The 23,560-nt window shown below is 67.4% G+C and overlaps 1 protein-coding gene across 3 annotated transcripts; it reads right to left on the bottom strand.

Moving 5' to 3' along the window:
• On the bottom strand, window positions 1-23,349 carry B4GALT2 (beta-1,4-galactosyltransferase 2). Of its 3 annotated transcripts, none has more exons than XM_075935790.2 (7): window positions 23,128-23,349; window positions 10,636-10,984; window positions 4,142-4,377; window positions 3,510-3,700; window positions 3,113-3,235; window positions 2,672-2,776; window positions 1-1,651 (listed from the first exon to the last, which is right to left on the bottom strand). In XM_075935790.2, the coding sequence occupies exons 2-7, from the start codon at window positions 10,916-10,918 to the stop codon at window positions 1,387-1,389; spliced, it is 1,203 nt and encodes a 400-aa protein (XP_075791905.2). In that variant the 5' UTR covers window positions 10,919-10,984; window positions 23,128-23,349; the 3' UTR covers window positions 1-1,386. The 3 variants fall into 3 exon arrangements, with proteins under 3 accessions (XP_075791905.2, XP_075791907.1, XP_075791906.2); XM_075935792.2 differs by having other exon boundaries at window positions 1-1,537; window positions 23,128-23,347; XM_075935791.2 differs by lacking the exon at window positions 23,128-23,349 and adding an exon at window positions 15,471-15,615.
• Between the last annotated feature and the right edge of the window lie 211 nt (window positions 23,350-23,560).

Below are 23,560 nucleotides of genomic sequence, written 5' to 3'. Positions count from 1 at the left end.
TGAATTTTCCAAACTTTATTAAATAGAAAAGTCTGGTCGCTGGGACCAAAAGCTGCATTCCGGAGACGCTCAAACCAGGTCAAACATTCAAATGTACAAAAGTCAACAGGGCCCTGGCCCGGGCATGCTGCCCGCTGCTGCCCCCCTCGCCCCCGAGCAGCGGGGCAGGGCTCCCCACACAGGCACTGGCTGCTTCTCTGCCCCAGCTCCAGGACTTGGCCGGGACCGGGCCCAGGCCCTGCCCGGGGGCTCAGCACTGGGGAGGAGCAGGCTGGGCAGCAGGGGGGTTGGCTGGGCACCCACTTCCCCCAGTTTGCCCCCAGCAAGGCCAGGGATGGAGCCTGGGGCACGGGGTCGGCAGGCAAAACTGTACAAGGAGCCTGCCTCGGGCAGCAGAGCCAGCAGGGCTCCCCCGCCCCGGGCAGGCAGCAGCCCCAGCCAAGGAGCACCCCACTTGCCCAGGCAGCAGGGAAAGGTGCCAGAGAAAGAAGCCCCGCCCCCAGACCAGCTGGGCTGGAATGTTGTATTGTAAAGGCCCCTGCCGGGTGCAGCAGGGGCAGGCTTGCAGCAAGCCCCGAGCCCCCGTTTCTGCACTAGCAGTCACTGTGGTGTGACCCACCTAGGGGGGCTCTGGGACTCCTTCCCCCACTGGCTGCAGCAGCCCCTGGGAGAGGCTGCAGGGAAGGAGCAGCGCAGACAAGGGCTCCCCCCCATGTGTAACTGCCCCTTCCAAGTCCCCCAAGGACACTGCTGCTGTGTGTGGGAGGGGCCAGCCCATGAGCCCCTGGGAGAGGGAAACTGAGGCACAAAGAGGGGCAGGCACTTGCCCAAGGTGTGCGCCTGGGGCAGAGCCGAGAGCAGGACCCAGGCTCTGAGCACTAGCTGACGCGGCCGAGGAAGACAGCGAGAGGGGCTGTGTCCGTGCTCGGAGCCCTCGGCCCTGGGGCAGCAAGGCACCCACCTGGCAGGGAGCCTCCCTGGGCCCGGCCGAGGGCACTGCTCCCTCCCCCAGCCACTCTGCCCCGCGAGCACCCACGGGAGGGAGCCCCTGGTGCTGAGCAGGCCAGGCCAGAAGGGAGGGGGGGGTTACTCCCGGCGCAGAGCAGACCCGGCCCCAGGCAAGCTGCAGGAGCAGCTCCGTCCTTGGATCCCCTCAAACGGGCGGGGGGCTCGTTGGCCAGGGCCAGAAGCCCCCCTCGCGGGGCAGTTCTGCACAGCTGGGGCAGCGCCCGGCGGGGATCCTGGCGCAGTCACGCCCAGCAGGCCAAAACGTCCTGGTTCCAGCTGCACGGCCAGGCCGAGGCTCCTCCGCAGCCGGCCAGCCCAGGGCACGGAGCCTCCCCTGCCGCCTCGTGCGCCCAGGGGCTGGGCGAGCCAGTGACGGCGCTAGCCCCGGGCTGGGCGCGGGGGCGGCCTGCCGATGTCCACCGTGACATTCGTGTACATGGGCCAGCGGGTCACTTCCACCAGCCGGTACTGCAGGGAGCTGATGCCGTCCCGTTTCATCGTCACCTTGGTGTTCTGGATCTTGGCGAACCTGCCGGAGGCGTGGAGCAGTGAGCAGGACCGGCAGCAGTAGGGGCCATGGCCAGCGGTAGCCGCGCCAGGCAGGGCCAGCCACAGCTCCGGGCAGCCCTCGGGGCTCCAGTCCCTGCCGGAGGCGTGGAGCAGTGAGCAGGACCAGCAGCAGTAGGGGCCATGGCCAGCGGTAGCCGGGCGGGGCCAGTCACAGCTCTGGGCAGCCCTCAGGGCTCTGGTCCCTGCCAGGCAAGGCCAGTCACAGCTCCGGGGAACCCTCGGGGCTCCGGTCCCCGCCAGGCAGGGCCAGTCACAGCTCCCGGCAGTCCTCAGGGCTCTGGTCCCTGCCGTGCAGGGCCAGTCACAGCTCCGGGCAGCCCTCGGGGCCAGTCACAGCTCCAGGGAGCCCTCGGGGCTCCGGTCCCTGCCGGGCGGGGCCAGTCACAGCTCCGGGGAGCCCTCGGGGCTCCGGTCCCCGCCAGGCAGGGCCAGTCACAGCTCCCGGCAGTCCTCAGGGCTCTGGTCCCTGCCGTGCAGGGCCAGTCACAGCTCCGGGCAGCCCTCGGGGCCAGTCACAGCTCCAGGGAGCCCTCGGGGCTCCGGTCCCTGCCGGGCGGGGCCAATCACAGCTCCGGGGAGCCCTCGGGGCTCCGGTCCCCGCCAGGCAGGGCCAGTCACAGCTCCCGGCAGTCCTCAGGGCTCTGGTCCCTGCCGTGCAGGGCCAGTCACAGCTCCGGGCAGCCCTCGGGGCCAGTCACAGCTCCAGGGAGCCCTCGGGGCTCCGGTCCCTGCCGGGCGGGGCCAGTCACAGCTCCGGGCAGCCCTCGGGGCTGCAGTCCCTGCCGGGCGGGGCCAGCCCCAGGGAAGAAGCGGCTGCCCTCTTGCCCAGCCAGCACGCCAGGGTCTAAAGGGAGCAGCTTCACCAAGGCCAGGCGGTGAGTCTGTGGCAGAGAGAAGGGAACCCAGGTATCCTGACTCCCAGCACAAGAGCCAGGATTAGCCAGGGGCCCGCCTGGAGGCAGAGCTGACGCCCCAGGGGTTGGGTGAGGTGACCCCACGGCGAGGGGCAGGGGGGGCCGGGCAGGCTCCCTGGGCTGTGCCCAGCCGTGGTGCCCACAGGGCACTGGGGGGAGCGACCAGGCGTGGGGCTCACCTCTGCGGGTTGGGCTCGTTGTGTTTGTCGCGCTCGTGTTTGATCATCCGGTACCTGCCGATGCGGATGTCGGGGCGCGACACCTTCATGCCGTTCAGAGAGATCCTGGGGACAGAGGGTGCAGCTCGCGTCAGCCCCCCAGGGAGACAGTCACTGGCCTGAGCCCCACCCCACAGGGCCCTGCCCTCCCCACGCTGCTCCCACCGGGGCTGGGCGCTTTGGAACGGCCACGCTCCCGGCTCCTCTGGGGCAGGACAGACAGTGCAAGGGGGTTGGCCCGGCAGCACGGGGGGAGGGGGGAGCTCACCAAGGGGGCTGGCCCGGCAGCGGGGGGGGGGGGAGGGAGCTAACCAAGGGGGCTGGCCCGGCAGCACGGGGGGGGGGGGGGGTTTGCTCACTAGGGCGGCTGGCCTGCCAGCGAGGGGGGGGGGGCTCACCCACCGATTGAAGATGTCATCGTCCTCCCCGCCCCAGCCCCAGTACTCGTTGGGGAAGCCGTTGATCTTCAGGAACTGGGACCGGCTCAGGCCAGAGACGCCCCCGAAGTAGCCGGCGTAGGGCAGCCTGCAGGGACAGGCAGCAGCTGGCGTCAGTGTGGGCACCAGAGCCGTGGGGGGGGGGGGGGCTGGGCTGGGCTCTCTGCCCCGGGGCACTGGCCTATCCCAGCTCTGGCTCTGCACTGGGGCCGGGCCCCCAGGCACCAAGCCCCACAAAGACACCTCTGCCAGCCCCTGGCTCCCTCTCCCACCCGGCCTGCTCAGCACGGCGCTTCCTTCCCCCTCCACCCCATGCCAGGGTGCACCCCCCGGGCCTCGCGCTTGGGAGGGCGCGCACTGGCCTGAAGCTGAACTTGTCCATGGCGACGGCGAAGTGGCGGGGCTGGCCGTAGCAGCGGTACAGGTTCCGGTCGTCCATGGGCACCAGGTCCACGTCGCTGAAGATGAAGCAGTCGTAGTCGGCCTCGTCCTTCAGCGCCTCCAGGAAGCCCACGTTGAGCAGCTTGGCCCGGTTGAAGGTGTCCTCGCCGTACTGCGCGGGGACAAGCGTCGGGGTGCACAGGGAGGGGGCTCCCCAGAGATGAGCCCTGCCCGCCGCCCCGAGCACCCCGCTGGCCGGGCCCTCCCACGGCCCCTCTGGGCTGCAGCCGCCCTGCTCGGCTGGGGACGCCGACCAAGGCCTCGGGGCACCGGGGCAGGCTGAGGCGCCGCTGGGCTGCACAGCCACAGACCCGCACAACATGCCCAGTCTCAGCGGCACGGGCCGGAGTCCCTCTGCACCAGCCCTCCCAGGGGCACCCCCACACCTGCCAGGGGGTCTGCCCTGGGCTCAGCCAGCACAGCGGGCGTAGGGAGCCAGTCTGGCCACCCAGGGCCCGGCCTGGGCTCAGCCTCCACCTGGGAATTGGAGACCCTGAGCCGGGCCTCCGGCGTGCGGGGGAGGGGATACCCGTGGCCCCGCCCGTGGCCCCACCTGGTTGATGATGTAGATGCCGTAGGCCACCTGCTGCCGGCGCAGGATGGGGTGCAGGTAGTGCAGCCAGTAGCGCAGGTGGGGCTCCCGGTGGCGGAAGGGGATGAGGATGGCCACCTTCTGGCGGGGCTGGCAGTCCCGGGGCGCGTACTTCCCGCCCGCCTGCACCTCCGGGTTCTCCCGCTGCACCCGCTCCATGCTCATGGGGGAGCTGAACTCAATGAGCAGCCGGCCAACTGGGGGGCAGGGAGCCGGTTAGCAGCCAGCCGCACTGCCCCCCACGGGGCGGGTTGTGCCCAGGAGTGCTCCATGCCAGTGGGTGACAGGGAACCCCCGGGCATCAGGGTGCAAAGCCACCAGCCCTGTGCCCAGGGAGCCCCCCGAGTTTATTACCAGTTCCGCTAACCAGTGCTCAGTGCCAGGGCCTGCCGGTTCCTACCCCCGCCCAGGCACCGTTCCGCGCGGCCCATGGTGAGCCCCAGACCCTATGGGGACGTGTGGGGCAAGGCCGGAGATGGAAGCCTGCACCCAGCCCAGCCCCCCAGCAAGGTCAGCCCACAGCGTGGGCCGGGGAGCCAGGCTGGCAGCACGGCCCACACCTGGCAATAACCCTTGTGACATGGGGGACGTCCACTCTTGGGGGCTGGGCCCACTCTGCTGGACAGTCACTGGTTGCTGGGTGGGCTGGGGGGACCCCTACTGGCAGGTGTCTTAGCACTGCCCAGCCCGGGGAGGGGGGAGAAGAGACTGCACATAACCATGGTTAGCAACTTCTCAGCTGGCCAGCGGAGGGGTTTGCACACAGGAGGGGGTGGCTGCCTGGGGGAGGAGGGGTCTGTGGGCGGGAGAAGGGGAGTCTGAGTGTGGGAAGCAAGGAGGGAGCAGACTAAACCCAGCAGGGGGTTCAGGGGCCTGTGAACCCCGCCCCCAAGGGAACTAGGGCGGCCGGCCGATCCTACGCCTGCATGGAGCACACGCTGGGCTGTGTCTCGAGAAGCAATAACCCTCCATGCTCCACTGGCGGGAGGAGTCATATCTGGCTGCGGTCGGGGGTGCAGGGTCGGGGTCCCCGAAGCGCCGTCACACCCCTCCGGGCCCCCCACACCTCAGGCCCGCAGCTGGCAGTGCCTCCGCCGCAGGGCAGCGTGACGACGCAGTCGGGGTCCCCCTTCCTGCACCCCGTAGCAGCAGGAACAGACTCCGCCAGCAGTAGAATAGAGGGGTTATTGCTCTTCCAGGGTACAGCCCAGCACAGAGGGGGGTGATTACAGGAGTCGGGGCCAGGATGTTTCAAACCCCTGCGCTGTGTCCGAAAGACTTTTGCGCAAGAGGGCCAGTGTAGACAGCACAGGACTGTTTTCTGTAAAAAAGCCCCAATGGTGAAAATGGCGATCGGGGATTTTTTGCGGAAAACTGCGTCTAGATTGGCCACGGACGCTTTTCCTCAAAAAGCGCTTTTGTGGAAAAGCGTCCTGCCAATCTAGACGTGCTTTTCCGAAAATGCTTTTAACGGAAAACTTTTCCGTTAAAAGCATTTCCGGAAAATCCTGCCAGTGTAGACAGAGCCCTGGGGTTAGGGGTCTATCACCCCTAGGCCTCAGCCCCAGCAACCTCAGTCCCTCTCCCTCACGGCTCCAGCCCAGACCGACCCTTCCCCCAGCGCTCACTTCCTGTGTCCCCTCTTCCCTTAACCAGCAGAACTGGTCTGGCCACTGTCCTGAGGCCCCGCTTGCTGGGGTGCTACAGACCCCGCCAGTGGGGTCCCCACCGCCCAGCACCGCGACCAGCCAGGGGCTGACACTGCACCACAGGCAGCCACGTGGGCAGGGAGCTCAGCGCCGGGCACTGCTCTGGCCTGGCCGCCTGCCCAGCACGGGCGCGTCTCAGCCCTGCACGGTGCTTGGGGGCCGGACAGGCCGCGGGCCCAGGGAATGGCTAGGAAGCCAGACAGCCCCGGTGACCTGGCTCAAACCCCGAGACCGTGGGCCACAAACCAGGGAGCCCAGCCAAGCCCCAGTGCCCTGGGCCGGCACCACGGGGACCCCAGAGGTGGCGGCTGGACAAAAGGTCCCCATCGCTGCCGTGAGCTGAGCTGCCAGCCCATCTGTATCTTGCTGGGGGCAGCGCTCACACTCTCGTGGCCCCCCGCGCGCGCGCTCACACTCTCGTGGCCCCCCGCGCGCGCGCTCACACTCTCGTGGCCCCCCGCGCGCGCGCTCACACTCTCGTGGCCCCCCGCGCGCGCGCTCACACTCTCGTGGCCCCCCGCGCGCGCGCTCACACTCTCGTGGCCCCCCGCGCGCGCGCTCACACTCTCGTGGCCCCCCCCGCGCGCTCACACTCTCGTGGCCCCCCCCGCGCGCTCACACTCTCGTGGCCCCCCCCGCGCGCGCTCACACTCTCGTGGCCCCCCCCCCCCGCCCCCTCGCCCCCCCCCGCGCGCTCACACTCTCGTGGCCCCCCCCGCGCGCGCTCACACTCTCGTGGCCCCCCCCGCGCGCGCTCACACTCTCGTGGCCCCCCCCCGCGCGCTCACACTCTCGTGGCCCCCCCCGCGCGCGCTCACACTCTCGTGGCCCCCCCCGCGCGCGCTCACACTCTCGTGGCCCCCCCCGCGCGCGCTCACACTCTCGTGGCCCCCCCCGCGCGCGCTCACACTCTCGTGGCACCCCCCCGCGCGCGCTCACACTCTCGTGGCACCCCCCCGCGCGCGCTCACACTCTCGTGGCCCCCCCCGCGTGCTCCCTCTGCTTCGTTGTGCTGTACGTGAGCGCAGTGCCCTGTGCTGTTCTGCACTTACTCCGTGTGGATGCGCGCGTGCCTGCAGGAGGGGGGGCCGAGCACAGCTCACTGGGGACCTGTGTTCAGTCTCTCACCGCCTGAGGGCCCAGGACAGCAGCTAACACCTTGGGCCAGGGAAGCGACGAAGCAGGAGCTGGGGCTGCCTGCAGGGCTGGGGGTAGGAGTTTTTGGCTGGTTTAGGGGGACCAGAGTCTGGCTGGCTTAGGGGGCTGGGCAGGGGTCCTGGCTCTGGACCCCCCTCTCCACAGGATGGATTGTCCTGACTGCTCCTGGCTCATAAGAACGGCCAGACGGGGTCAGACCCAAGGTCCATCCAGCGCAGTGTCTGTCTGCCCGCAGTGGCCAGTGCCAGGTGCCCTAGAGGGAGGGAACCGAACAGGGAATGATCAAGTGATCTCCCTCCTGCCATCCATCTCCACCCTCAGACACACAGAGGCTGGGGACACCATTCCTTACCCAGCCTGGCTAATAGCCATTAATGGACTTAACCTCCATTAATTTATTTAGTTCTCTTTTAAACCCTGTTAGAGTCCTAGCCTTCACAGCCTCCTGCGGCAAGGAGTTCCACAGGTTGACTATGCTCTGCGTGAAGAAGAACTTCCTTTTCTTTGTTTTAAACCTGCTGCCCATTAATTTCATTTGGTGGCTCCTAGTTCTTATATTATGGGAACAAGTAAATAACTTTTCCTTATTCACCCTCTCCACACCTCTCATGATTTTATAGACCTCTATCCTATCCCCCCTTAGTCTCCACTTTCCAAGCTGAAAAGTCCTAGTCTCTAATCTCTTTTCAAATGGGACCCGTTCCAAACCCCCAATCATTTTAGTTGCCCTTCTCTGAATTTTTTCTAATGCATATCTTTTTTGAGATGAGACCACATCTGTACGCAGTATTCCAGATGTGGGCGAACCATGGATTTATATAAGGCAATAAGATATTCTCTGTCTCATTCTCTTTCCCTTTTTTAATGATTCCAAACATCTTGTTTGCTTTTTTGGCTGCTGCTGCACCCTGCGTGGACGTCTCCAGAGAACGACCCACGATGACTCCAAGATCTTTCCTGATTAGTTGTAGCTAAATTAGTCCCCATCATACTGTACGTCTAGTTGGGGTTATTTTTCCCCGATGTGCATTACTTTACATTTATCCACATTACATTTCATTTGTCATGTTGATGCCCAATCATTTCGTTATGTGAGATCTTTTTGAAGTTCTTCACAGTCTGCTTTGGTCTTAACTACCTTGAGCAGTTTAGTATCGTCCCCAAACTTTGCCACCTCCGTTTATCGCTTTCTCTGGATCATTTCTGAATACAGGAGTCCCCGGGTTACATGGATCCGACTTACATCGGATCCCTACTTACAAACGGGGTGAGGCAACCCCGCACTAGCTACTTCCCCCCAGCAGACCAGGGAGACGCGGAGCGGCTTTTCTCAGCAGACACCTCTGCTTGAGAATAAAGGACTGAGGGAAGTGAGGTGTGGGAGAATAAAACTGAGCTCTGGAGAAATGTTTGGCTAGAGTTTCCCCTACAATATGTACCAGTTCCGACTTACATACAGATTCAACTTAAGAACAAACCTACAGTCCCTATCTTGTACGTAACCCGGGGACTGCCTGTATGTGAATAGGACTGGTCCTAGGACAGAGTGCTGAGGGACCCACTAGCTACCTCTCCATTCTGAAAACTGACCATTTATTCCTACCCTTGGTTTCCTGTCTTTTAACCAGTTCTCAGTTCATGAAAGGATCTTCCCTCTTATCCCATGACAACTTAATTTACGTAAGAGCCTTTGGTGCGGGACCTTGTCAGAGGCTTTCTGGAAATCTAAGTTCACTAGATCTACTGGATCCCCTTCCCCACATGCTTATTGAGCCCCTCAAATAACTCTAGCAGATTAGTAAAACAGGATTTCCCTTTACAGAAACCATGTTGTCTTTTGCCCAACAAATTATGTTCTTCTGTGTGTCTAACAATTTTATTCTTTACTATGGTTTCAACTAATTTGCTCGGTACTGACATTAGACATACTGCTCTGTAATTGCCGGGATCACTGCTAGAGCCCTTTTTAAATATTGGCATCACATTACCTATCTTCCAGTCATGAGGTATGGAAGCTGATTTAAAGGCTAGCTTACAAACCATAGTTAATAGTTCCGCAATTTCCCATTTGAGTTCTTTCAGAACTCTTGGGTGAATGCCATCTGGTCCCGCTGACTGGTTACTATGAAGTTTATCAATCAATTCCAAAACCTCCTCTACTGACACTTCAATCTGTGACAAGTCCTACAAAGGATGGGTCAGGTTTGGGAATCTCCCTCAAACTCAGCTGTGAAGACTGAAGCAAAGAATTCATTTAGTTTCTCCACAATGACTTTATCGTCTTTAAGTGCTCGATCGTCCAGGGGCCTCACTGGCTGTTTAGCCGCCTTCCTGCTTCTGATGTACTTAAAAAACATTTTGTTATTACTTTTCGAGTTTTTGGCTAGCTGTTCTTCCAACTCCTTTTTGGCTTTTCTTATTCCGTTTTTACACTTCATGTGGCAGTGTTTATGCTCCTGTCTATTTACCTCACTAGGATCTGACTTCCACTTTTTAAGTCTTTTTATCTGTCACTGCTTCTTTTACCTGGTTGTTAAGCCACAGTGGCTCTCTCTTTGTTCTTTTACTGTGTTTTTTTAATTTGGGGTTTACATTTAAGTTGGGCCTCTATTATGGTGTCTTTGAAAAGCATCCATGCAGCCTGCAGGGATTTTACTTTAGTCACTGGACCTTTTCATTTCTGTTGAACTAACTGCCTCATTTTTGCATAGTTCCCCTTTTTGAAATTAAATGCCCCAGTGTTGGGCTGCTGCGGGGTTCTTCCCACCACAGGAATGTTAAATGTTGTTATATTATGGTCACTAGTTCCCAGCGGTCTGGTTATAGTTACCTCCCGGGCCAGATCCTGCGCGCCACTCAGACTAAATGGAGAATCACCTCTCCCGTTGTGGGCTCCTGTACCAGCTGCTCCAAGAAGCAGTCAGTTAATGTATTGAGAAATTTTGTCTCTGCATTTCGCCTTGAGGTGATGTGTACCCAGTCAATATGGGGATAATTGAAATCCCTACTATTATTGAGTTTTTTATTTTGATAGCATTTCATAATCACTATCACTCTTCTGGTCAGGTGGTCGATAATAGATCTCTACTGTTATATTCTTATGAGAGCATGGAATTACTATCCATAGTAACAACAAGTCTGTGCTACACTGTGTCCCTGTGAACCAATAAACCTTCTGCTCTACCTGCCGCCTGAGAGGCACGTCTGGCTGCGGGATGGAGGGGCGAGCCCGGGGACTCCCCCACACCCCGTGACACCATCGCCTCCCCACCAGCAACGGCCCCAGGTCGCCCAGCCAGGCCCAACAGCCCGTCCCACTCCCGGGCGCTAGTTCCTCTGGGAGCTACGGAGGGTGTGTGTGGGGGTGAGGGGGGGACTTCGAAAGAGGTCAGCACCTGTTTCTGCCCTACTCTGCCCAACCCAGCCAGCCCCCCCGCCCACTCTCCCACCCAGATCCGGCCCAGCCCCACACTCCCTGGCCCGCCCTCCAGCCCAGCCTGTCCCAGGCCTCCTGGCCCCCCCTCCCACCCAGCCCAGCCCCACACTCCCCAGCCCGTTCTCCAGCCCAGCCGGCCCTGTGGAGCTCACCTAAGCCGGGCGGCGCGTCCGGGCAGGGCAGGACGGGCGCCTCGGTGACGGAGCGGTTGGCGCCGGGCTTGGCGCTGGGGGCGTGGGTGCCGCGGGGCCGGGAGGCGTTGGCGGGGGGCTGGGCCCGCGAGGCGTTGCGCCCGTTGAAGCGGCTGAAGAAGGCCAGGTGCTGGGCGTAGACGTCGAAGTAGAGGATGACGATGATGACGAAGTGCAGCAGGCACAGCAGCAGCACGGCCTTGCAGATCCTCTCCAGGGTCACTCCCAGGAGCAGCCTGGTCATCTTCTGGGCACTGGCGGGCACGCATGTGCGCCAGGCTCCGGGGCAGCTCCCGCCAAGGCGCCGCTCCTGCCCGGGGAGCCAACCGTCAGGCCAGGCCCCTGAGCCCCTCTGAGCCCAGCGAGAGGCGGGTCCCCGAGGGCCTCTGGTGCCCTGCCAGAGGACAAGCCTGCCCGGAGCAGCCCCCCGGCCCCCTGCTGCTGCCTGCCTAGCGCCCCCAGGACCCCACTGCAGCCTGCCTAGTGCCCCCAGCACCCCACTGCCGCCCGCCTAGTGCCCCCAGCACCCCTCAAACCCCCAGCACCGTACTGCTACCCGCCTAGTGCCCCCAGCGCCCCTCAAACCCCCAGCACCGTACTGCTACCCGCCTAGTGCCCCCAGCGCCCCTCAAACCCCCAGCACCGTACTGCTACCCACCTAGTGCCCCCAGCGCCCCTCAAACCCCCAGCACCGTACTGCTACCCGCCTAGTGCCCTCAGCACCCCACTGCCGCCCGCCTAGTGCCCCCAGCACCCCTCAAACCCCCAGCACTGTACTGCTACCCGCCTAGTGCCCCCAGCACCCCTCAAACCCCCAGCACCGTACTGCTACCCGCCTAGTGCCCCCAGCACCCCTCAAACCCCCAGCACCGTACTGCTACCCGCCTAGTGCCCCCAGCGCCCCTCAAACCCCCAGCACCGTACTGCTACCCGCCTAGTGCCCCCAGCGCCCCTCAAACCCCCAGCACCGTACTGCTACCCGCCTAGTGCCCCCAGCACCCCTCAAACCCCCAGCACCGTACTGCTACCCGCCTAGTGCCCTCAGCACCCCACTGCCGCCCGCCTAGTGCCCCCAGCACCCCTCAAACCCCCAGCACTGTACTGCTACCCGCCTAGTGCCCCCAGCACCCCTCAAACCCCCAGCACCGTACTGCTACCCGCCTAGTGCCCCCAGCACCCCTCAAACCCCCAGCACCGTACTGCTACCCGCCTAGTGCCCCCAGCACCCCTCAAACCCCCAGCACCGTACTGCTACCCGCCTAGTGCCCCCAGCGCCCCTCAAACCCCCAGCACCGTACTGCTACCCGCCTAGTGCCCCCAGCACCCCTCAAACCCCCAGCACCGTACTGCTACCCGCCTAGTGCCCTCAGCACCCCACTGCCGCCCGCCTAGTGCCCCCAGCACCCCTCAAACCCCCAGCACTGTACTGCTACCCGCCTAGTGCCCTCAGCACCCCTCAAACCCCCAGCACTGTACTGCTACCCGCCTAGTGCCCCCAGCACCCCACTGCCGCCCGCCTAGTGCCCCCAGCACCCCTCAAACCCCCAGCACCGTACTGCTACCCGCCTAGTGCCCCCAGCACCCCACTGCCGCCCGCCTAGTGCCCCCAGCACCCCTCAAACCCCCAGCACCGTACTGCTACCCGCCTAGTGCCCCCAGCACCCCACTGCCGCCCGCCTAGTGCCCCCAGCACCCCTCAAACCCCCAGCACCGTACTGCTACCCGCCTAGTGCCCCCAGCGCCCCTCAAACCCCCAGCACCGTACTGCTACCCGCCTAGTGCCCTCAGCACCCCACTGCCGCCCGCCTAGTGCCCCCAGCACCCCTCAAATCCCCAGCACTGTACTGCTACCCGCCTAGTGCCCCCAGCACCCCTCAAACCCCCAGCACCGTACTGCTACCCGCCTAGTGCCCTCAGCACCCCACTGCCGCCCGCCTAGTGCCCCCAGCACCCCTCAAACCCCCAGCACCGTACTGCTACCCGCCTAGTGCCCTCAGCACCCCACTGCCGCCCGCCTAGTGCCCCCAGCACCCCTCAAACCCCCAGCACTGTACTGCTACCCGCCTAGTGCCCTCAGCACCCCTCAAACCCCCAGCACTGTACTGCTACCCGCCTAGTGCCCCCAGCACCCCACTGCCGCCCGCCTAGTGCCCCCAGCACCCCTCAAACCCCCAGCACCGTACTGCTACCCGCCTAGTGCCCTCAGCACCCCTCAAACCCCCAGCACCGTACTGCTACCCGCCTAGTGCCCCCAGCACCCCTCAAACCCCCAGCACCGTACTGCTACCCGCCTAGTGCCCTCAGCACCCCTCAAACCCCCAGCACCGTACTGCTACCCGCCTAGTGCCCCCAGCACCCCACTGCCACCCGCCTAGTGCCCCCAGCACCCCTCAAACCCCCAGCACCGTACTGCTACCCGCCTAGTGCCCCCAGCACCCCTCAAACCCCCAGCACCGTACTGCTACCCGCCTAGTGCCCCCAGCACCCCACTGCCGCCCGCCTAGTGCCCCCAGCACCCCTCAAACCCCCAGCACCGTACTGCTACCCGCCTAGTGCCCCCAGCACCCCACTGCCACCCGCCTAGTGCCCCCAGCACCCCTCAAACCCCCAGCACCGTACTGCTACCCGCCTAGTGCCCCCAGCACCCCACTGCCGCCCGCCTAGTGCCCCCAGCACCCCTCAAACCCCCAGCACCGTACTGCTACCCGCCTAGTGCCCCCAGCACCCCTCAAACCCCCAGCACCGTACTGCTACCCGCCTAGTGCCCCCAGCACCCCTCAAACCCCCAGCACCGTACTGCTACCCGCCTAGTGCCCCCAGCACCCCTCAAACCCCCAGCACTGTACTGCTACCCGCCTAGTGCCCCCAGCACCCCTCAAACCCCCAGCACCGTACTGCTACCCGCCTAGTGCCCCCAGCACCCCACTGCCGCCCGCCTAGTGCCCCCAGCACCCCTCAAACCCCCAGCACCGTACTGCTACCCGCCTAGTGCCCCCAGCACCCCACTGCAGCCCACCTAGTGCCCCCAGGACCTCACTGGCGCCCACCTAGTGCCCCCAGCACCCCACTGCCGCCCGCCTAGTGCCCCCAGCACCCCACTGCGGCCCGCCTAGTGCCCCCAGCACCCCTCAAACCCCCAGCACCGTACTGCTACCCGCCTAGTGCCCTCAGCACCCCTCAAACTCCCAGCACTGTACTGCTACCCGCCTAGTGCCCCCAGCACCCCACTGCAGCCCACCTAGTGCCCCCAGGACCTCACTGGCGCCCGCCTAGTGCCCCCAGGACCCCACTGCAGCCCACCTAGTGCCCCCAGGACCCCACTGGCGCCCGCCTAGTGCCCCCAGGACCCCACTGGCGCCCGCCTAGTGCCCCCAGCACCCCTCAAATCCCCAGCACTGTACTGCTACCCGCCTAGTGCCCTCAGCACCCCTCAAACCCCCAGCACTGTACTGCTACCCGCCTAGTGCCCTCAGCACCCCTCAAACCCCCAGCACTGTACTGCTACCCGCCTAGTGCCCTCAGCTCCCCTCAAACCCCAGCACCATACTACTGTCCGCCTAGTGCCCCCAGCTCCCCGCTGCTGCCAGCCTAGGGCCCCCAGCCCCCCTCAAACTCCCAGCACCGTACTGCTACCCGCCTAGTGCCCCCAGGACCCCACTGCAGCCCACCTAGTGCCCCCAGGACCCCACTGGCGCCCGCCTAGTGCCCCCAGGACCCCACTGGTGCTCGCCTAGTGCCCCCAGGACGCCACTGCCGCCCGCCTAGTGCCCTCAGCACCCCTCAAACCCCCAGCACTGTACTGCTACCCGCCTAGTGCCCCCAGGACCCCACTGCAGCCCACCTAGTGCCCCCAGGACCTCACTGGCGCCCGCCTAGTGCCCCCAGGACCCCACTGCAGCCCACCTAGTGCCCCCAGGACCCCACTGGCGCCCGCCTAGTGCCCCCAGGACCCCACTGGCGCCCGCCTAGTGCCCCCAGGACCCCTCAAACCCCCAGCACTGTACTGCTACCCGCCTAGTGCCCTCAGCACCCCTCAAACCCCCAGCACTGTACTGCTACCCGCCTAGTGCCCCCAGGACCCCACTGCAGCCCACCTAGTGCCCCCAGGACCTCACTGGCGCCCGCCTAGTGCCCCCAGGACCCCACTGCAGCCCACCTAGTGCCCCCAGGACCCCACTGGCGCCCGCCTAGTGCCCCCAGGACCCCACTGGCGCCCGCCTAGTGCCCCCAGGACCCCTCAAACCCCCAGCACTGTACTGCTACCCGCCTAGTGCCCCCAGGACCCCACTGCCGCCCGCCTAGTGCCCTCAGCTCCCCTCAAACCCCAGCACCATACTACTGTCCGCCTAGTGCCCCCAGCTCCCCGCTGCTGCCAGCCTAGGGCCCCCAGCCCCCCTCAAACCCCCAGCACCGTACTGCTGCCAGCTTAGGGTCCCCAGCTCAGCCTTTTCCTGGGGGGGATACAAACTCCAGGCCTGCTGCCCCCACGCAGGGGAAGCCAGAGTTCCTGTCCCTTCCCCCTTCCAGCCGAACAGCAGAGGCGCAGGGGAGTTGGGGGGCCAAGGAGAGACAAACTGGGCACCAGCCAATCGGAGCCACACGCTCCGGAGGCCCAGCCTGGCCTGGGTACGGCTGGGCTCCTGCCCCGGCTCGTGTGCTGGGCCTGCGCCTCCCCCTTCCCCCCCCCCAGCGCCAAGCCCTGGCCTCCCCTGGCGCTGCTCTGTCCCACGCTCGCGAGCTCCGGCTGCTCCCGCCTCCCCGCGCTCGGCCGGGGCACCCGCTGGCTTGGGGCTCACCTGGCTTGTTTCACTGCCCAAGGGGAGCCAGCTGTCTTCCCCCCCTCACTGCTCTGCCACCTGCACCTCTCCTGCCAGCTGGCACCCCCTCCTGGCCACGCTAGGGCCTCGCTCCCCTCGGGGCCCCTCCGCCTGCAGCCCCTGGTGCCCCCAGGCCGCCTCGCGACTCAGCCTCTGCAGGGCGGGCTTGGGGTTTCCCCTTCCTGGGGCAGGGAAGTCACTTCTCTCAGGCTTCCTGTGCCACGTCCCCAGGGCCGGACCAGCTGTCTACTCTGGGTTCCGGCCCACGGCCCCTCAGCTCAGCAGCCAAGGCCTGCTCCACCCCAGAGCTTGCTGCATTCCCGGAGCCCTTCCCTCACCCCCCCCCCACTCCTCCCAGCCCGATTGCCACGCTCACTCTGGCAGGCGGGCACACGCACACCGGCCTTTCCCACGGCCTCATGCAGCGATACCTGGGGCCAAGGAGGGTGGGGCCGCGCCTGGGAAGCAGGGACTGCGGGGGGACCATCAGCAGAACCCGAGTTCCCAGCCTGCGGCCGGCCCCTTGGGTGCACCCAGGAATCTGAAGCAGAAGCGAGCGGCTGTCCGGCCGCCCCAGCCCCAGTCTGCGCCCCAAGAAGGAGCCTGGGACGTCGCCGCGGCTCGGGGAAGAGGCCCCCCGATGGCGACCAGGCTGGAGAACCTGCCTCCGGCGACAGACGGGTGCCTGGTCAATTCACGAGGAGCAGGCCCCGGGGGGACTTGAGCCCCGGCTACCGGCACCCCCAGAACACAGGGCTGATGGCAGCTGCTGGATGCAGGACGAGCTGTACCTGCGAGGGCAGCCGGCCGCGGGGGGGCTGCAGCCCCAGCAGCGTTGGACTCGTGCTGGCTCGTTGCGAGGGCTCAGCCGGGCCCCGGGGGCCTCACCCTGCCCGGAGCGCGCCCTCGGCGCCCCGCGCTGCAGGTTAACAGCACGCAGGATCCCCCCTCGGCCTCTGTCCCAGCAGCCTGCCCCAGGGGCATGGACTGTGTGTGGGGGGGGGGGGCTGTCTGCTCTGTGCCCGGGTCCCCCTGCGCTGGGCTGTGCGATTCCCAGTGACTCCCCCACGTGCACTGGCCCAGACACCGCGCTGAGCCGGAGGAGATGAGGTAGGCAGAGACCAACACGAGGCTTCGGGGAAGGGTCAGCTGCTGGCTGGGGGACATGAAGGAGTGAGCCTAAGCTGGGGGCTGGAGGTCTAGGGGGTGATGGACCCCCCACCCCAAGGGGGCTGAGGCAGCCTGGCCCAGGCTCCTGTAGCCACATCACGTCTGTGCTGGGCTGGACCCCGGAGAAGCAATGAACCCCCCGTTCTACTGGCCGGCGGAGTCTGTTCTGGCTGCTACGGGGGTGCAGGATTTGGGGGAACCCTGACTTGGCATCACAGACTGTACCCCAGGAGTGCCTGGGGGGAGAAGGCATGGCCCTACCAGCTCCCCCCCGCACAGTGCTGCCCTAGGGCCACCCAGAATCTAGCAACAGGCGATCCTGCTCCACACGCTCTGAGACTCGGCGACTCTCCCTCGGCCGAGGGCGGTACAGGGCTTAGGACTAGGCGGATCCCAGGCAGGGGAGCGGCGGCACAGACATGCACCGGTTCCGTAGTCAGGCGGGTGGAACCCAGCCCTTGCTCCGGTACCTGCCTGCAGCCTCCTGGCTGGGCCGAGCCTCGGGCAGGTGACCCGAGCAGGCTGGTGCAAGGTGGCCCGCCCAAGTCTGCGGGAGCCAGAGACAACGGCTCAGCGGGGTACATAGCCCCCCCCATTGTCACTGCACTGCACGCTCAGCTGGAGCCCGCCAAACGCCAGCGCCGGGCAGGGCGCGTCCGGAAGCTCAATCGAGGGTAACCAGAGCCCAGCGCCTACGGATCGCCCCAGGTCCCAGGGATCCCCCCTGCCTGCCAGCCCCGAACACCCCCACCCTCAGCGCAGGCTGCCAGTGCAAACAGCCACAGCCCCTGCAAGGGAGATGGGGGGAGCCAGCCCCAGAAATTGCCCCTCCCTACAGCCGAGGGGCCCCCCAGTCTGGCGGCTGAGCAGAGAACTGACAACACGTCTGCTTCTTTGTGACAGGGGTGGGCGACTCAGTTTCCCTCTCCCCGGTGCGCTAGCCGGGGGGGGGGGTTTCCAGACGAGCAGGGCGGCGTGCGGGATGAGGAGGCCTCGCAGCGGCTCTGTCCCGACACCGAACCTCAGCCGAGGCCTGCGGGGCAAGGCAGGAGGCGCTGCAGCCCAAGGCCCGGTCTGGGGGCGTGGGATGGGTGAGGCTGGCGAGGCGGCGGCTCAGAGGTGCGGTTACGGATTCCAGCAGGGCTGGGGGCGTCCGTGGAGCAGGAGGGGCCGCGCCCAGGGGACAGCTGCCCCCAGCTCCCCAAGCACCAGGTGGGCAGCAGGCCCAGCCCGTGGAGCCGCGCTGGGGAGCAGGCGTGCGGCGATGGCCCGGAGCCAGGGAAAGGCGGCAGAGGCAGCCTGGGGCACCCGCGAGGCAGCAGCGGAGCAGGGAGCGGAACGGCACGCCCTGTGCTCGGAAGCCAGCGCCCTGCGGAGCGGGAGTGCAGCCGGCCGGCAGGCGGGGCGACACGGCGTCTCTGGGGAGGCCTGCAGGGCCACGTGCCCCCGCGATCCCAATGCCTGAAGCCCTGCAGAGCTGTGTACCCCCGGCCGCTCAGCCACGGGCAATGGGGAGGCCTGCGAGCTGGCAGCTCCCTACACGTGCCCACAGGGCGACCGCAGAGCTCGCGGGATGCTCCGCACGCCGGCCCGTGCCCCGGCCCGGCTCCGACACGCTGCCCGAGTGCCCAAGGCGGAGCGACAGACCTGCCGCCCCCGGCCGGGGGCACCCGAGACCAGGGCCCTGCTCCCAGCTCGACCACATCCCTGCCTCAGCCGCCTCGCTGCCAGCATGGCACAAGGCCCCGCCCGGGCCCGCCTCAGCCCATCGGAGCAGGCACGAACCCCCAGCCTGCCAGCGCGGTTAGGAGCCCCCCCCTCGGCCTGCCAGCGCGGTTAGGAGCCCCCCCCTTTGGCCTGCCAGGGCGGTTAGGAGCCCCCCCCTCGGCCTGCCAGGGCGGTTAGGAGCCCCCCCCTCTGGCCTGCCAGGGCGGTTAGGAGCCCCCCCCTCGGCCTGCCAGCGCGGTTAGGAGCCCCCCCCTTTGGCCTGCCAGGGCGGTTAGGAGCCCCCCCCTTTGGCCTGCCAGCGCGGTTAGGAGCCCCCCCCTTTGGCCTGCCAGGGCGGTTAGGAGCCCCCCCCTTTGGCCTGCCAGCGCGGTTAGGAGCCCCCCCCTTTGGCCTGCCAGGGCGGTTAGGAGCCCCCCCCTCGGCCTGCCAGCGCGGTTAGGAGCCCCCCCCTCTGGCCTGCCAGGGCGGTTAGGAGCCCCCCCCTCTGGCCTGCCAGCGCGGACAGGAGCCCCCCCCTCCGGCCTGCCAGCGCGGACAGGAGCCCCCCCCTCGGCCTGCCAGCGCGGTTAGGAGCCCCCCCCTTTGGCCTGCCAGGGCGGTTAGGAGCCCCCCCCTCTGGCCTGCCAGCGCGGACAGGAGCCCCCCCCTTCGGCCTGCCAGGGCGGTTAGGAGCCCCCCCCTTCGGCCTGCCAGGGCGGACAGGAGCCCCCCCCTCTGGCCTGCCAGGGCGGACAGGAGCCCCCCCCTTCGGCCTGCCAGGGCGGACAGGAGCCCCCCCCTTCGGCCTGCCAGGGCGGACAGGAGCCCCCCCCTTTGGCCTGCCAGGGCGGACAGGAGCCCCCCCCTCTGGCCTGCCAGCGCGGACAGGAGCCCCCCCCTTTGGCCTGCCAGCGCGGACAGGAGCCCCCCCCTTTGGCCTGCCAGGGCGGTTAGGAGCCCCCCCCTTTGGCCTGCCAGCGCGGACAGGAGCCCCCCCCTTTGGCCTGCCAGGGCGGTTAGGAGCCCCCCCCTTTGGCCTGCCAGCGCGGACAGGAGCCCCCCCCTTTGGCCTGCCAGGGCGGTTAGGAGCCCCCCCCTTTGGCCTGCCAGGGCGGTTAGGAGCCCCCCCCTTCGGCCTGCCAGCACGGTTAGGAGCCCCCCCCTTCGGCCTGCCAGGGCGGTTAGGAGCCCCCCCTCGGCCTGCCAGCGCGGTTAGGAGCCCCCCCTCGGCCTGCCAGGGCGGGAGTGAGCTCCCCAGTGCTGGCCCCAGATGGTCGCACCCCCGTCCTCCTCGCAGCCTGCCCCCTTGTACCCGGAGCTCTGGCATCCCACAGGCACAGCCCTGCAGCACCTCCAGGGCACAACCGCCCCCAGCCCAGCCCCCGAGAGAGTCTTGGGGGCAGGGGAGGGCCGCAGGAGTCCCTGAATGGGCCGGGTATGTGGCCCCCGGCGGGTGGGAGGGCCAGGGGCGTGGGCTGGGCGCTATGAACGGCCCCGCCCAGCTATTCAGCCAGCGAGCCGGGCAGTCGCCACCGCGACCGGAGCACGGAGCACCCCAGCGAGCGGCGCCCTGCCCAGCTCCTGCCCGCCACGGCGCTCTGAGCGGGGCAGCTCGCCACGCAGCGCCCAGGGCTCAGCTCCGTCACGCCCCTCGGGGCTGCTCTGCCCAGGGGAGCAAAACGCCCGACTCCGTTTGGAGCTACGTGGCTTCGCTGCTCCCCGTTACCGGGGCCATGGAGCCCGGCTGCGTAGGGATCCCACCGGCCCCGCGAGGGGCTCAGCAGCCGGGGCAGGGAGCCCGCGCTGAGCGTGAGAAATGCCTCTTGCCAGGCCAGCCGGGGCCCGTGGCAGGGAGCCCGCGCTGAGCGTGAGAAATGCCTCTTGCCAGGCCAGCCGAGGCCCGGGGCAGGGAGCCCGCGCTGAGCGTGAGAAATGCCTCTTGCCAGGCCAGCCGAGGCCCGGGGCAGGGAGCCCGCGCTGAGCGTGAGAAATGCCTCTTGCCAGGCCAGCCGAGGCCCGGGGCAGGGAGCCCGCGCTGAGCGTGAGAAATGCCTCTTGCCAGGCCAGCCGAGGCCCGGGGCAGGGAGCCCGCGCTGAGCGTGAGAAATGCCTCTTGCCAGGCCAGCCATGGCCCGGGGCAGGGAGCCCGCGCTGAGCGTGAGAAATGCCTCTTGCCAGGCCAGCCGAGGCCCGGGGCAGGGAGCCCGCGCTGAGCGTGAGAAATGCCTCTTGCCAGGCCAGCCGAGGCCCGGGGCAGGGAGCCCGCGCTGAGCGTGAGAAATGCCTCTTGCCAGGCCAGCCGAGGCCCGGGGCGTGCAGCTAGGCACAAAGGCCGCAGGCCAGCCAGGCGAGGCGCGATCCTGGGGAGCAGGGACTCTGAAAACGGGGGGGGGGGGGGGTGCCACGATCACCTGCCCACGAGCTCCCAGAGCAACCCCAGCCAGAACGGCGCACACGGGAGCAGCCGCCATCTTGCCAACGCAAAGGTTAAGGAGGCCGCTTTTAATGGCGAGGGTAATTAAGCCTTCCCGGGGCTGGTTCTCCCGTTCTAGGGGCAGGTCTCAGGCCTGGGAGACCCAGGAGGTCAGACCGGCTGCCCACACCCGCACCCCGCTGTGCCAGCCCCCCCATGCCAGCCCCCCACACCTCGCCGTGCCCCACTGGGGATCTCACACGAACCACGGGCGAGAGCCTCCTGCCCCGCGCGCCAGCTCCCCCACACCCAACCTTGCCTTACATCTGGGGGCAAGGAGCGCAGGGGTGTGGAAACAGAGTCAAGGGTTCACAGCAGCTGCACGCCCGAGAAATCTCTTCTTCCTCCCTTATCAAGCGTGTGGCCGGCCTGGTCCGTGCCAGTGGGTGGGCGGGGCGAGGGCCCAGGCAGAGCCCATACATGGAGCGTGCTGCGAGCAGAGCCAGGCCAGTGACTTGCTGCGAAGAAGCGGCTGGCGCGCTCCACCCTTTCCCTGTTTGCCAAGGACCAGTGAGCGCAGCCCGGACGCGCCGTTGGGATGAGCACGGCCCCGTTGGGGCCCAAGCAGCCATCCCACCGAACGGGGGGCTCAGCAGCCACCCCAGAACACACAGGGGCACCCACACACAAGTCAACAGGGTCACAGCTGGCACGAACTCAAAACAAACCCCAGCTTGGGTCTAGTGGCCCAGCGAGGGCAGGGGCAGCCCCTGGGGACACCAGGCAGGTGCTGAGCAGTGCAGGGTGCCAGGGAAAGGCAAGAGCCGCGCCCACCCTGCGTGCCAGCCCCTTGCTGTGCCAGCCTGCACACCCGCACCTTACTGTGCCAGCCTGCACACCCGCATCTCGCTGTTCCCCCCATGCCAGCCCCACTGCGCCCTGCCTTGCCAGCCTGCACACCCGCATCTCGCTGTTCCCCCCATGCCAGCCCCACTGTGCCCTGCCTTGCCAGCCTGCACACCCGCATCTCGCTGTTCCCCCCATGCCAGCCCCACTGCGCCCTGCCTTGCCAGCCTGCACACCCGCATCTCGCTGTTCCCCCCATGCCAGCCCCACTGCGCCCTGCCTTGCCAGCCTGCACACCCGCACCTTACTGTGCCAGCCTGCACACCCGCATCTCGCTGTTCCCCCCATGCCAGCCCCACTGTGCCCTACCTTGCCAGCCTGCACACCCGCACCTTACTGTGCCAGCCTGCACACCCGCATCTCGCTGTTCCCCCCATGCCAGCCCCACTGCGCCCTGCCTTGCCAGCCTGCACACCCGCACCTCGCTGTCCCCCCATGCCAGCCCCACTGCGCCCTGCCTTGCCAGCCTGCACACCCGCACCTTACTGTGCCAGCCTGCACACCCGCACCTCGCTGTTCCCCCCATGCCAGCCCCACTGTGCCCTGCCTTGCCAGCCTGCACACCCGCACCTCGCTGTTCCCCCCATGCCAGCCCCACTGTGCCCTGCCTTGCCAGCCTGCACACCCGCATCTCGCTCTCCCCCCATGCCAGCCCCACTGCGCCCTGCCTTGCCAGCCTGCACACCCGCACCTCGCTGTTCCCCCCATGCCAGCCCCACTGTGCCCTGCCTTGCCAGCCTGCACACCCGCATCTCGCTCTCCCCCCATGCCAGCCCCACTGCGCCCTGCCTTGCCAGCCTGCACACCCGCACCTCGCTGTTCCCCCCATGCCAGCCCCAGTGCGCCCTGCCTTGCCAGCCTGCACACCCGCACCTTACTGTGCCAGCCTGCACACCCGCACCTCGCTCTCCCCCCGTGCTAGGCCTGCCGCACCCGCCGTGCCAATCCCCACACCCGCACCGCGCTGCGCCCCCCTGGGCCGGGCCCCCCGCTGCAGCCAGGCCCGGGCGGGGCGATCTCACCGGGCTGGCCCGGAAAGGCCCCGGCGATGCCCAGCGCCTGCGGCCGGGGCCGGGCGGAGCCCTCGGGCTGCCACTCGCCCCGGGAGCGGCCGGGCCGGAGCGGGGGGGCGGCGGGGGTGGAACGTCCCCCCCCCGCTCCGAGCCCAGCCCGCAGACCGGCCGCGCGCCTCGCCGCCCGTTGGCCCCCCCCCACCCCGGCCCCGCCCGGCCCCCCCGCTCGAGGCGCCAGCCAGGGCAGACGGGGGAGCCGGGGGGGGGACAATGGGCGGAGGGGACCTCGGGGCCTGGCGGGGGCCCCGGGGGGGCGGTTGGGGGATCCGGGGGGGGGGGGGGCCCCGAGGGGGGGCGGTTCCGGGGGGGCGGTTGGGGGACCCCGGGGGGGGCGGTTCCGGGGGGGGGCGGGGGGGGCCGCGCTCACCCGGCTCCGGGGGTCCAGGCGCGGCGGCTCCGGCTCCCCCGGGCCGGGCGGGCTCAGTGCGGGCGGCTCCGGCTCCTCCGCCTGCCCCGCAGCCCGGCCCCGTCAGCAGCGGCAGCGCCCGCTCCGGGCCACGGGGCGCCCATCCCGGGCCGCGGGGCCTCCCTCCGCACCAGCAGGCCCCGCTCGCTCCGCAGCGCCCCGCCCCCGGGACTGGCCCCGCCCCGCCCCGCCCGCAGGCCCCGCCCCCGGGACTGGCCCCGCCCCGCCCGCAGGCCCCGCCCCCCGACACTGGCCCCGCCCCGCCCGCAAGCCACGCCCTCCCCGAGACGGACCCCGCCCCTGCCAATAGGACCCTCCCGTCATCCATAGGCCACGCCTTCAAAAGACTGGCCACGCCCATGACCATGGGCTCCACCCCCAGGACCGCCCATCC

This window comes from Pelodiscus sinensis, chromosome 9, assembly GCF_052426305.1.
Source record: "Pelodiscus sinensis isolate ZL-2025 chromosome 9, ASM5242630v1, whole genome shotgun sequence".
Taxonomy (NCBI): Eukaryota; Metazoa; Chordata; order Testudines; family Trionychidae; genus Pelodiscus; species Pelodiscus sinensis.
The sequence above is the reverse complement of the archived record's forward strand: the minus strand, read 5'-3'. Positions and strand labels throughout refer to the sequence as shown.